General features: G+C 40.7%; 1 protein-coding gene across 2 annotated transcripts in view; it reads left to right on the forward strand.

Annotated features, from left to right (window-relative positions):
• Positions 1 to 1,408: 1,408 nt before the first annotated feature.
• Positions 1,409 to 13,493, forward strand: part of sh2d3ca (SH2 domain containing 3Ca) — a 44,368-nt gene continuing 32,283 nt past the window's right edge. For both annotated transcript variants that reach the window (XM_077498016.1, XM_077498017.1), the window contains exon 1: positions 1,409 to 1,553. In XM_077498016.1, coding sequence (XP_077354142.1) covers positions 1,473 to 1,553 — 81 coding nt within the window. In that variant the 5' untranslated portion in view covers positions 1,409 to 1,472. The remainder of the gene's footprint in view (positions 1,554 to 13,493) is intronic.

The following is a 13,493-nucleotide window of genomic DNA, read 5'->3' on the forward strand; positions in this document are numbered from 1 at the left end:
CACTGAGGACAATTAAGATAACTGCATTTCAGATATAAAAAAATGTTTTCTCCAATTTTTTTATTAATATGACTCAAGAATGTGGAGATGGGATTGCACTATTGCTCTGTGGAATTGGGTGGGTGATTATATTGCGTTTGTGCAATAATATGTCTGATGTTGTGGAAACTGCACGCTGCGTAACTGTATGCAGAGGCAGGTTAGAACCGGTGTTGGTAATTTTAAACACAAGGATAGGCTTGCGGATCTGAGAAAAAAAATATGAAACATGGAAAAAAAATATTTAAAAAATATACAATAATATTGAAAAAGTTTGAGAAAAAAAATCAAATTCATAGGTGGAATAATGTGTCTGATGTTGTTGAAGCTCCACCTCTTTCTGTCCATCATACTAGGCTGCATTTTGTCCGATACTGCCACCTACTTTTGACTAAAATTGACGTCAAAATGTGAGCAAACCCAGAAAATGGATAGTATTTGCTTGCAACACAAAGCAAAACATACAACTAGGAAAAACTCACATGTTGGGGCACTGTAAGTACCCATGTTTTGAAAGATGCTGGAGAAAAAAAACAAAACCATGATGTCATGATAACGCCTCAATGATATCATCCCCATTCTGACTGCAACACCTTGAGGGCATTTTTCCAGAGTATCTGGTAGACTTTGATGCGTGGTTAACCAGTGTTATAGTTTCTTTTTGTTTGAATATTTGAGCAGCAGCATCTTTTGGAAGGAATTTGCAATTTCAGCTTATCTTTGCTACTGTATCATTTCTTCACTTTCTATCACTTTGACTCCCTTCATCCCCCACACTCACACATACCTCACATGTCAGCATCATTGTCTCAGCACCAAAGCGAGGGCAGGGGTGCGTTTTTTTTTTTTTTTGGGGGGGGTCGTCCAGCAGGGTGGGTGGGGTCTGCCTGCAATTCGACAAGCTCTCTCCCCTGCTTGTTCTTGCTCGTGTTGAAGCACCCCCTCGCCCCCCCACCCCCTCCCACCCTCCCATCCATCCTCCCACTCTCTCTCCCCCTCCCTTTTGGTCCACCCTCCCCCCACCCACACGCCTTTCACTAGCAAGCAATGAGGTAATCCCTAGCAGCCGCGTGAAGTGCAGCAAGTGCGGCGTGAGGAGCAAGAACAGCAGCCGGCGTGATGTCAGGAACTGCGATACGCGCTGACTCTTGTCACTTTTCTCATGTTAGCAGCTCTTTCCTCTAGCTTGCGTGGTTAGCTGCTGACACGCTGTAGCTTTGACAATTTTTTTTTGAGCTTTTTTTTGTAGTCTCTCACTATGTGGAGGGGTTTTTAGGCTAGGCAAAGCAGGGGCGGGACAGGCTTAGCCTAAGGGGCTCGGGGGCTTATATCGGACACCCCGGGGTGGGGGTGAAGAGACAGTAGAGGCAAAAAAAAAAAAAAAAGACGAGAGGACGTGAGCAGAAACATCAGGGGAAAGGTGCGTTCCCACCATGACGGAAAGGTGCAGTCTGTGGAGCGCCCTGTCGGCTGCAGCATGCTGCTTCTACCGGGGATCGTTCATGCAGGTGCAGGTCAGTGTGCGTTGCGTGCGATGCGTCTCAATGAATGATGCATAGGTGAGCCCACAGTAGCATCAACCATCATGCAAACTGGCAAACCGGTGACATCATAGGAGTAGTGCTGGCAAAAGCAATGTGAAGAGACAGGAAGTGGCGTGGCGTACTACTTAGGAGTTTGAGTGCATGCGAGTGAAAGTGCGTGTGAAGGTCTACAGTATCATCTTCACTTGATCTAATTCCAGCTCAGAGTTTGAAACCCAATGTGACCATATACACAGGACAGGCTGACGCTGACAGTATATTTTTGCTAAACATATTGCGCACAGGAAAAGCCTATATTGAATTTCTGATGTTAAGGCGCTCGGTGCCTCATTAGATGAGAACATGGACTATTTGTTTTTGCTACTGTGTCGGCCACTTTGTTGTACTGTATACCGTCACTGACTACAATAGTTAGTGGACCTGCAAGATTTATGAGGTGCAATTCATTCTTTACAAAGATTATGCTCACTTTAGATTGCTACTGTCAGCTTTATGTTTAGTATTTTTGTGTAGTATGCAACAGAGTATCAATCAGAGCTCGCTATAGTAATCAAGTTATTCGGAATTTGGGAAACTGTATGGAATTAATTGTTGATTTGGTCTCAACTGGCATGGAAACAGGAGTTCAGAACAGTCAGACAGGTCTCATTTCATTCAATAACACAATTCAATGTGAATAGAATGATAGCAATTAAGACGTTGTCCCAATTATATAAAAAAATAAAAAATAAATTACGGGGCAGCATATTTATGTTTTGAATCTCTCGAGTTTCAGGGTTTGACTCTCGGCTCGCTCAAGTGTGGAGATTGCATATTTATAAGTTCTTAAGCAGCCTCCTCCCACTTTACAAAAAACATGTACATTACATTAATTTACAACTTTAAATTGTGTGAATATGAGTTGTTTTTCTATATGTGCCCTGTGATTGTCTGGTGACCACTCACTCACTCACTCACTCACTCATTCACTCACTCACTCACTCACTCACTCACTCACTCACTCACTCACTCACTCACTCACTCACTCACTCACTCACTCACTTTTTTAGCAACACCGGTGAAATATTTCAATGATCCTGTTTATTTCTTTTGTCTTTTTTATTTTTAATTTTTTAACTACTATATGGTCAAGTTTGTACCCGAAGATTTGACTGACTGTCGTCATCACTTTTTGTGTACATCTGTTTTGCTTCAGATGGGAGTGTTTAGCTCAGAGTCGTTAAGTTATTTTTAATCAAAGCGGCGGCGGGTTCGCGCCTAACAGTTGTTGAAGTGGGTGAATTAATTAGTTAGCGAGGCCGTTACGTGTTAAGTGGCAACCTCTCTTATTGTAAGCGAAGAATAATTGCTTAATTCTTTGCAACATGGGATTGTTTTCAAACACTCGCATTTAATCTGGCCTAATATTGACTCACCCGATCCATTCTCATTAAAGATAGCTTGTCAAGCACAATAATGTGCAACCCAAGCAGGGCTGCTGTAATTGTTACTTGTTCAACTCAGCTATAGTCTCATTGATGACATCACTTTGCCTCCAGCAAGGCATTTGTTTGTTTTATTAGTTATCTGTCAGGATTACCTGTTTGACATCTATTAAAGGAGAGAAGACACTCAGTTCAGGGCTCGCGAGGAGAGGAGAGGAACTGACTGATACAATTCACTCCTGCACTCTCTGAAGATTCCTCTCCTCACCCTCTCTATTTATTTCATTAGTTAGGCTAGGCTAGGCTATGTGAATGTGAGTGCCAAGCAAAGCATTCTTCATTGCAAGCAGAAGCAGTTCTTCATTATCAATACGTGTTCACATACAGGACATGCATGAGTTCTTCTATGGAATTCTTTTCTTGAGGGGTTGTTTCAAATGTAGAAGTGCATTTTATTATTGTTTTTACATGACATTAGTGGTTAGCTTCTTTTCATTTGAGCGTTTGAAAACTCTTTGAATTGTTCTGACACATTAACATTACTACACATTATGTAGCGTTGTATAGCAGCGAAGAATGTTAACATTTTACTTAAAACGTGACTTTTACTATCAATAAAGGTTTTATGATGGTCTGATTTCCCCAGAGCTTCCACTGAATTTATTATTGAAATATGATTCTCAAATTGTACTTGATGGTATGACAAATAAATGATAAATCAGTAATAATGGATGTTGTGGTGTGTATACCCACCTCATCAGGTGTATCAATGGAGAGAGATTACAATTGATCCCCTGGTCTAGACTGCACTATTCTCACTGTGTGTACACACAAAAACATACACACACACCCATGCCGCTCAACCTTTGTGTGTTCATTGTACCCAGTGCTTCCAGCGCGTCTCTGTAACTGGGACAATGTAACTACCCCCTGGACTCTTGACAGTGGCAGTGACATCCCCCCTCTTCATCACACACGCACACGCATGCATGGCTCGCTAGCCCTCCCCTCCACTTTGATTTGTTTTTTAAGTTAATCTCTCTTATTCTTTCCGCCAGCCACTTTCCCTCCCCTTGTCTCCCTCCTTCTCTTTTCGCCTTCAAGGCTGTGGCCTGATTCCCTGCTGACCTGAGCAGCATGTGGCTGCCATGGTGCCCAAGCCAGCAGCCGGTCACTCTGTCCTAGCATTCCTGTGCCCGACTGCACGTGTACCTTTTTACGCAGTCGGCTTTCCAAGCTCACAACATGGCACCTCAAGTGCCTGCCAGCCACATGCACCGTTAACCACGCCTCTGCCTGGATACACCACGATAGACCAGTCACCATCTCATGCCATCTTCTTGACATACAGAATGGCTTTTAAAATGCATGATAGACGTGGTGTGTTGAAATATTCCATTTTTGTGGTGGTGACTTGAATTGAAATGCGTTCAAAACAAATGCCGGATCCGAATTTTCTGATTTCTGATGAAAGTGAAAGTGAATTATGTCAGTGCCCGCAGAGACGAACCCTCACAAGGGTTAGCTTATCGCTAGCTAGCTGCTACGACAGACATGACACGGATGGATATAAAACTTTACACACACAAAAAAAAAGTAAGTAAGTTATTTTAAACTAGTATATGTACACTCTGATATGTGGCATATTTTGATACTTAATCGGTTTAAAATAAAATTCAGGGAATTAGATGCCAGAGATATTTGCACTTTTTTTCTTTGTACACAATGCCTAACCCAATATTGGAAAATGAGTTATAAGTCTTGTATCTCTTTAAGTAGTATTTTTCAAAGCAAACTTTCCCCATAGAAAATATTAAATAAATTAAATAAAGCTTTCGAAGCTTTGTTCCCCCAAAACATTTTGTTAAAATTTCAAATTGTACAACCTCTTGGGGCATTCATCTTTAGAAGTTCCACTTCCATTCACTCTTGTCGTTTTCGTTCAAGAATTCCTGCATCAACTCCACCGCTCAATCTCGCGTTTGCTCTATACTGCATGCACAATATCTCCTTTTGTATGCTGTTGAAGCGTATCATGCGGAAGAGCAGCTCATCATTCTCCCTTTATGTCCTTCAAAACAGTGTTTATACCCAGCTTGTTGTAAAGTTTGAGGTTATTGGTTTGATAGTAATAAATGACAGTACGACAGTCTCGGAATCTTGGTTATAGCCAACTTGGTCACAGCTGGTTAACCCGCGATCGTCATGCCATTCAGACGATACACTCTTGCCTATATCATTCAGTCAGTGTGTGTTGGACCAACCCAGAGCCAACTGGTATGTTTTAGCATTGAAATATTCACCATGTAATCCCCTCCTCTCCGCTCCTCTTATCTGTCTCTCCTTCTCGCCCTCCTCCCTAAAAAGCTTTTCGCCATAAATCCTCTTTTGGCGTGCTGGCCTGTCACACCCTGGAGGCTCATATTGTGAGGGGCAGCTGTGTGTGCGCGCGTGTATATTTACGCGCGAGTGTCCACATCCTCATTAGTGCACTGGCATGTTTTTGGCTTTAATTAGGCGTGGGACTGTGTCTGTCAGCCGCATATTTTCGTTTCATGTACGTTTTGTCTGTTCACAGCTTGGTTGCGGTTTGTGTTGTGTCTCGACAGTGCAGACAGACATCAAACCGTGAAGAGTTAGAAGGCTTCGAGCGGACGTGGAGTTTGGGCATCAGTTGAAGAGTGGGATTAGTTGAAGTTTGTTTAATTGATAATTCATTCTGTAGTTTGGATACTTTGATACATGAAGCTTCTCTTTGATTCGGTTTTCTCAGAGTGTGATCAAAGTCGCCGTACGTCTAGCAATAAATGGGATTGACTGCTTATGTATTGTCCACTGTTTGTTCAGTCAACCCTGCAGGAGTCTGGAAAAAAAAATGCATAAAGGGGTTCTTGGTTTATGAGTTTTACTCCTATGGTGGCGACATAACCTGAATTTGTATGCAAGTTGGAATGTGCCATCGTCGATTACGAACCTATGCTTGTTATGTGCTGAAGGTAGGATCCCAAAGCGCAGACACAAATAAGATTTTAACTATTTATTCACATCGAGAGGCGTGAGAGGCATTAACAAACTTGACTAGATGAGAAACAACGAGGGTTGCACAGAGGGACAGTGGTAATAATCCGACAAACATACACACTTCTCAGAACGCTACTACAGACAGTGAATTGATCTGATTGGTTGTGACTAAGTAAAGGATTAAAGATTGACATCACATAGGTCCAGACATCCCCTAAAGGATTAAAGTTTGACATCACATAGGTCCTGGCATCACATAACATCACATAGCGTTTGCAGTTGAAACCAGATGATGGTTACATCAGTTCAAAACAGACACTTGTTACATCAGTACAAAACAGACACTTGACCTCACAGTCATGAACCCAAACTTCACAGGTCATGAACTCAAACCTAACCCTGGCGTGACCCCAGACATGAGTCAAGACCCAAACATTACCCCTGCATGACCCGAGTCATGACAATGCTAACATAAAAGTGTAACAAAAGGTTAATTCAAACAGTCAAGTTGAATTCATGTTTCTACACCAGTTTCATCATAAGCTCCAGCACATCCATCACCCCACTGAGGACAAGTGCTATAGAAAATAGGTGGATGGATGCATAAAATACTTATATGGCTCTGTTAACACATTACACTACTCAAGTTAAAGCTCAGATCTGCTCTTAAAAGTTTGAAGTTTCCGAGCATGTGCAGTTGCTTGGGATGAATTAAACATGAGATTTTATTGCATAACCCTTTGGAAAAACAAGCTGCATAAAGTACTTTTTGTACTCATCTGCAGAGGTAGGTGGAGTAGCCAAAAATTTTACTTAGACGTATTATTTTAGAATAAAATGACTCAAAATGACTCAAAAAAAAAATATCATTTTACATTATTTATTTATTTTTTTTATTATTATTTTTTCACTCACTCACTCACTCACTCACTCACTCACTCACTCACTCACTCACTCACTCACTCACTCACTCACTCACTCACTCAAGAAGCTTGTGTGAGTGAGTGGAAAAAAAAATATCCGTGCATGCTGTCATGTTGCAAAACAAATTCTCCCAGCCCGTCTGCCGGCACCAGACAGTAAGTGACACGCCCAATGACACCACCCCCGCTCTGCGATTGGCTGGAGGGGTAAAAAACTGTCCTTCCACAGAAACATCCCGCTGTTGTCAAAACAAACACAAAATGGCAAAATACAGGCTGGGTAGGAAAAAATCACCACCGCACATTAACAGAAGCCCAGACGTGTAGATTGAGAAGGAGTTCATGGTTATACATCCTGTATTTATATAGTGCATTTTCCTGAGTGAAAATGGAAGCTCATTTGTTTTGATATGTTAGCTGTGTGATTTAGCATCATTTAGCGTCCATGTGGTTCCGTCGTCGGGTCGATGGAACGTGCGGTTTGAGCTTATTAGTGGCACACTGTTGGAGCAAAGGAGGCAGGAAATCATTATTTGTGATTGAGAGTGAAAGATGGACTTGAACACCAGTTACACGTTCATCCAGCCTCAGGTACTTTGAATTTGTCTGACCTTGATCATCGCAAACGCCGTTGACAATAACAAGCTCATTTCATTTACAAGTTGTACGGTAAATATGATCACATTGACTTTTCACATATGCTTTATACTGATGATGATGACTAAATGCACTTGAAGTTGTTATCATTTGAAGTATTTACTCTAGTTTAAAGTGGCATATTGCAGTCTCTGTCTATAGAAGGAATTCTTATTCGTACTAGATGGTCTCCCAGTAGTGTTGTGATTCCTAGCTCCAGGCCAAGATTACTCTGCTCTCCACCTCAGCGCCTCGTGTTATCACCGCTGCTCCTCTCTAACATGATTGAGGAAAACTTCACATTAGAATAACAAAAAAGCTCGAACAAATGCTGCCGCTTCAGGAATGTGGATTATTCCAAAGAGGAGCTGCCTGCGAGTTAAATATTTGGCCCTATCAGCATTTGAGAGGGTGATCGAAAGTAGTGCAATGGAATTGCTGAGTAAAACTAACAAAACTGGAGCCTCACGGATTTGAATGGTGCAACTAATTAGAAATATGGACTCATTTTACGGGACAGAATGGATCTGCAGATGCTCACAAAAAATGTTAACAAGCTAGAATGAAGTTTGACTGCATCAACCATTAGAGCAATTTCTCCAATGAATCCACTTTGCTTATTATCTTGCGACAGTTATGGGGTTTCCATCCAAATGTTTTGACATTTTTAACCGAATTTAGTGAAAATGCGCAAAACGAACATGCGACTTATGTATGTTTCCATTGGTTATTATTTTGCGAATAGTGAGAGGAGAGGAGACTGCACCATGAGATGTCACATGAAATCGTCTCTCTACCACAAACCACTCGGCTGACTGTCAGCAAAAGATTCATGCTCACTACTTTTATTAATTATAGAAATATTTCAATTTTTTCAACAACCCCCCCCATAATATCATCCTTTAATTTCCGTCATCATTTTTTGTGATTACAATATGTAAGTGTGACATAACATCCGGTCAAAACACGTGGCGACGTGGTGCCAATCATCGTTTATTCACAAAACCCAAAATTTGCATTTCCCTGTTATCGAAATTTTAGGCTGTTTTTTTATTTTGTAGTTCATTTTTGCAATTCTAGATAATTTGATAATTCAAAAAAACTATGGATAGAAACACATCTAATTAGGTCCAGAGGTGTTTTGGCTTTACCCACAGGGTATTTGAAAACTAACTAACTAACTAACTAACTAACTAACTAACTAACTAACTAACTAACTAACTAACTAACTAACTAACTAACTAACTAACTAACTAACTAACTAACTAACTAACTAACTAACTAACTAACTTTTAGGAAAAGATGCACAATTAAAGCTCTATTTTCTTACCCAGCGCAAGCCCGGCACGAGGCGTTGTGTACAGGGGCAAGCTAGAATTTGATTTGGTATTTCTTTGTTGTTATTTTCACAGATGCTCGCAACTTGCCACTGTTAGTTTTGTCTTGGTTCCAAAAGTTTGAAAATTTCACTAGTATTGTAAACGCACATTCAAGTGTTGTCAGGCAATCGTTCACAAGTGGGAAGCTGAGAAGTGTGCCCGTTGTATTTATTGTCTGTTGTGTTGCGTCCTTTAAGTTCACACATGCCTTTGAACTGACAACACACACGCGCATAGCATATGTTGAGAAAGCTAACAGCTGAACAGCGACCGTGTGGCATAGTGATGGGATTTAGAGCAGGAGGTGCACAATTGTTTGCTTCCTTCAACTTTGACCTCAGGTGGCTGTAGCCTGAAGTTCTCTGCTATGTCACGAGACTTGCTATAGGACAGCTTTCAACTGCATGTTACAACTTAGTTAACTAATTTGCTCCCAATAACGTGTAAATACGTTTTTTTTTAATGTAAGTGTCCCTGACGTATTTCTACGTTTTTTTTTTGGTTTGTTTTTTTATGGTAGAGCATACAGAAGGCTTTGATGCAGCCTCTCAACTGCAAAGAACGGTTGCAGAAATGGTAGTTATTACACAAACGGCCAGCAGGTGGCAGCAGAGCAAAGGAGATCAACCAGGGCCATCTAGAAAAAAGCTCAATTACTTACAATTTTAAATAGATTTGTAAAAGCTGATGAAACTTAGCTCTCTTCTAATGCTAATTGCTGCAATACGGAAACAGATAGAATCATACTTTTTTTTCCTGATGAAAGAAGAGACTTTCATCTTTCTTTTGGTAGGTTCCATGCTTTTATAGCAATTGAACACAATATTCTGTGGGACTTGCAAAATCAGTCAAAATCCAGTAAAACAGCCGGGATTGGTTCTGTGAAAACGGCTGGGAGTGAATGAGTTAAAGGAATCGTTTTTTTTTTTTTTTTTTGTTTTTTTTCAATTACCTAAGTATTTCTGTAAACAGTATCAAAAGTCACATTTCCATCATGTGGCATGCTGACTAGCTGCAGTTACTCTATAAGAAATATTTACATTGCATTAGTGCTTCTGCTTTTTTCCTGTTTTATGAATTTCTAAGGAGTCCCAGTGGCCAGAGAGCATTTTGAGTTTTGAAAAAAGGCCTCACACCGCTGGGGAGATTTAAACGCATCATTTTACTCAATGAACAGACTGGAGGCTACGAAAGCGTCTCGGTGCGATTTGCAGGGAGCAGCTGAGAATGGCACACTTGTTTTTCAACGCTTTCTTTTGAAGAGCGCACGCACAAACCCACGCGCTCGTACATCGACGCTTAGATATGTTCACTCGTAAGAGCGTAGACGTTCAACTGACAATTTCATTTTTTTCACCGAGCAGATTGTGAAAATGTGAGAAAATTCAATCTAATTAATTGAGTTACCATTTTTTATGAAATAGGGCTCTCAAAGTTAAAAAGCGTTGACTAATTAATTAATCACAAAAATGTATCATCAGATTAATCACACTATTAATTTGGACCACATAAATGTTTTATAAATGTGGAAATGTTTTTTTAAAAGCATGGTTTTGTCTTTTGTCAAAAAAAAGTTTTTCAATTTTATTTATTTATTTATTTATTTTAGTTTTTGTTAATTATAATAACCTTGTATGCACTCAACTTGTTTTTTGTTTTTTTTTTAAATCCAGGGTGTGGGCCGGGAGTGACTCGGTATTGGGTCACTGGCTGGGAATCAAACCTGCACTATCTGCATGAAAGGCTGTATAGCATGTTCTAGTCAATAGTGTAGTACTATATATAGTAGCATTCCGGAAGTATTGATGAGATGCAGGTGTAACTGTATGTTATGACCGGCGAAGGGCTAATGTGCGTTCTATTTTGAGTCTAAATGAGGTCTTAATGAGGATTGGGTCGGTTTGCGAGAATCTCATGTTCACACGTTGAAGTCTTTGAAGACTTCCTAGCAGCTAGGCTGGCAATTACCATCCGGCAAGTGACATCATGCGCTAAAAAAAAGGAGATGGGGTGGGGGCAAAGTGTGGAGGGGGAGTGCATGCGAGGCATACAGTATACAGATGCAAGACAGCGAACGGTCGCTTTCTAACGGCGCATCACGGGCTAATTTCCCATGAGCGTCTCTTTGCGGAACGTGTCGAGCGTCTCTCACGGGAGTGTTTACGCACACACCTTCCACCAAAAAATCACTTTCGTGCCCTGCCTCCCTTCATGCCTGCTTAAAAGCTGTCACGAGGGCAGGGCTGGCTCTCTGAAGGTGTGCTTACATCAATACGCAATCGCGCGTGTGTGTGTGCGGTTTATGGCAAGTGAGAGTCCCAGCTCCATCTGCATTGCCATGACAACCGCCCGGTAACAACTAGAAGACAACACCCATTTCTCCCAACCCCCTTCTTCAGCTTGCATGTGCATGATCACTTTGAGCGTATATTTGAGTGTAAGCGAGCGTCCATTAGGGAGCATCCCAGCAGGTCTCCCGGTGATGGACAAGACCCTAATGGCTGTGGCCGTATGCCTCAGTAGGGAGTGGTCAAACGCATCCGCACACGTAGACGCACACATGAATGGAGGTGATACCTCAGCGGAGCTCTCACGCTGTCTACTAGGCCAGCCAATGGCAACGCTCGCCTCTCCACCTCCACAAGGCGATGACATCATCGGAAGCCAATGGCGTGGAGTTTTAAGGGCGTGCTCCTTTTTTTTTTTTTTTTTTTTTGACGGGTCTGCTCGCGTGCGTGTCAGTGATAAAACTAATTGATATGCATCTAAGGCCGCTTGTGGGTTCAAGCTCCTCCTCATTTCTTTTCCATCCCTTCTTTCTTTGCTATTCCCACTTCACTTGTCATCATAATCAACATCATCTCCCCCTTGTGCACGTGAGGTGCGCGCGTGTCAAGTTCCAAGGCCAGTCGATAAGGTCATTGTTTTGTATTGTGACTAAGCAAGATGTGTATATATATATATATATATATGTGTGTGCGTGTGTGGCTACTGGCACAGATAAATGTCTCTATGACAACCTTCCCGGCTATGACCTTCGATCCAAATGAGTCTTTGCATCATCAATTTTCTGTCACGCCACAAGAGTTATGGCCCGTTCTGATGCGGCCATTATGTTGTCAGTTTATTAAAACGAGGCTCAAGACGTCAGAATGGTGATAAGATGACACTATTCTGTGCAAAAACAATTGGTCTTTTATTAAGATAACCATCTGTCTTGAGTGTTTGTTTGTTTGTTTGTTTGTTTGTTTAGTCTGAATGTAAGTTTCCACCCGCCTACATCTGCCTAAAGCTATGCTAACAGCTACTGTTTTGTTGAAAATGCAGTACAAAATTTTCCATGATGGCTTAAATAAAAATATAGTTTAAATGAGCAAACCTAATTCTGGCTAATTGTTAGTTTGTTTTTTTTGTATGTTTGTTTGTTTGTAACCTGAATGTAAGTTTCCACCCGCCTACATCTGCCTAAAGCTATGCTAACAGCTACTGTCTTGTTAAAATGCACTATAAAGTGTTTTATTATGGCTTAAATAAAAGTATAGTTTAAATGAGCAAACCTAATTTCGTTTGTTTGTTTGTTTGTTTGTTTGTTTGTTTAGCCTAAATGTAAGTTTCCACTTGCCTAAATCTGCCTAAAGCTACGCTAACAGCCACAGTTTTGTTAAAATGCACTATAAAATGTTTCATTATGACTTAAATAAAAATGTAGTTTAAATGAGCAGACCTAATTCTGACTAATTATTAGTTAGTTAGTTAGTTAGTTAGTTAGTTAGTTTGTTTGTTTGTTTGTTTGTTTGTTTAGCCTGAATGTAAGTTTCCACCCACCTACATCTGCCTAAAGCTACGCTAACAGCTATTGTTTTGTTAAAATGTTCTATAAAATGTTTCATTCTGGGTTGAATAAAATTTGTGTGTAAATGCAAACCTAATTCTGGCTAATGTTGTTGGAACAACAAACTTTTTTTCTTACCCAGGTTTGCTTTTAGCTCCCTTCCAGTTGTGGAGCTACAGTATGCTAATCATCCACTAGCTATAGTTTGACTATTTCTCCAGCAAGCCGATACATGTTATGAGGTGAAAGTTCATTTTACATAGATTAAACGCACACTAAAAAAAATAAATAAATAAATAAATAAAAATGACAAGCCAGTTTAATCAACTATTAAACAGCATGTATGGTCTTGCTACCCTTATTCATGCTCATAGTAATGATATCAGACAAACTATTGCTAGCAGCTATTGTTGACATGGACTCAAGAGTATCGCAGCTCCGAATCGTCACAATAAATTAGCGCATCTCGATTTTCCGCATTTTGGCAAGACCTAAAGAGAATTTTTAAAATGGGCTTCAAGTCTGCGCTCGTGCTCGTTGTGACAGTATCCACGGGTGGTGTTTTACATCCTGGCGTGGTTCCAGCGAGCAAAGCTGATTAAGACTCCTCTGTCAGTCATTGATTAATTAATCAGATGCTGTGTCACCATATGCTGTTTGCATCCATGGCTGCAAATAAAAAAACCACAGCTGAC

This window comes from Festucalex cinctus, chromosome 15 (genome assembly GCF_051991245.1).
Source record: "Festucalex cinctus isolate MCC-2025b chromosome 15, RoL_Fcin_1.0, whole genome shotgun sequence".
Classification (NCBI taxonomy): Eukaryota; Metazoa; Chordata; class Actinopteri; order Syngnathiformes; family Syngnathidae; genus Festucalex; species Festucalex cinctus.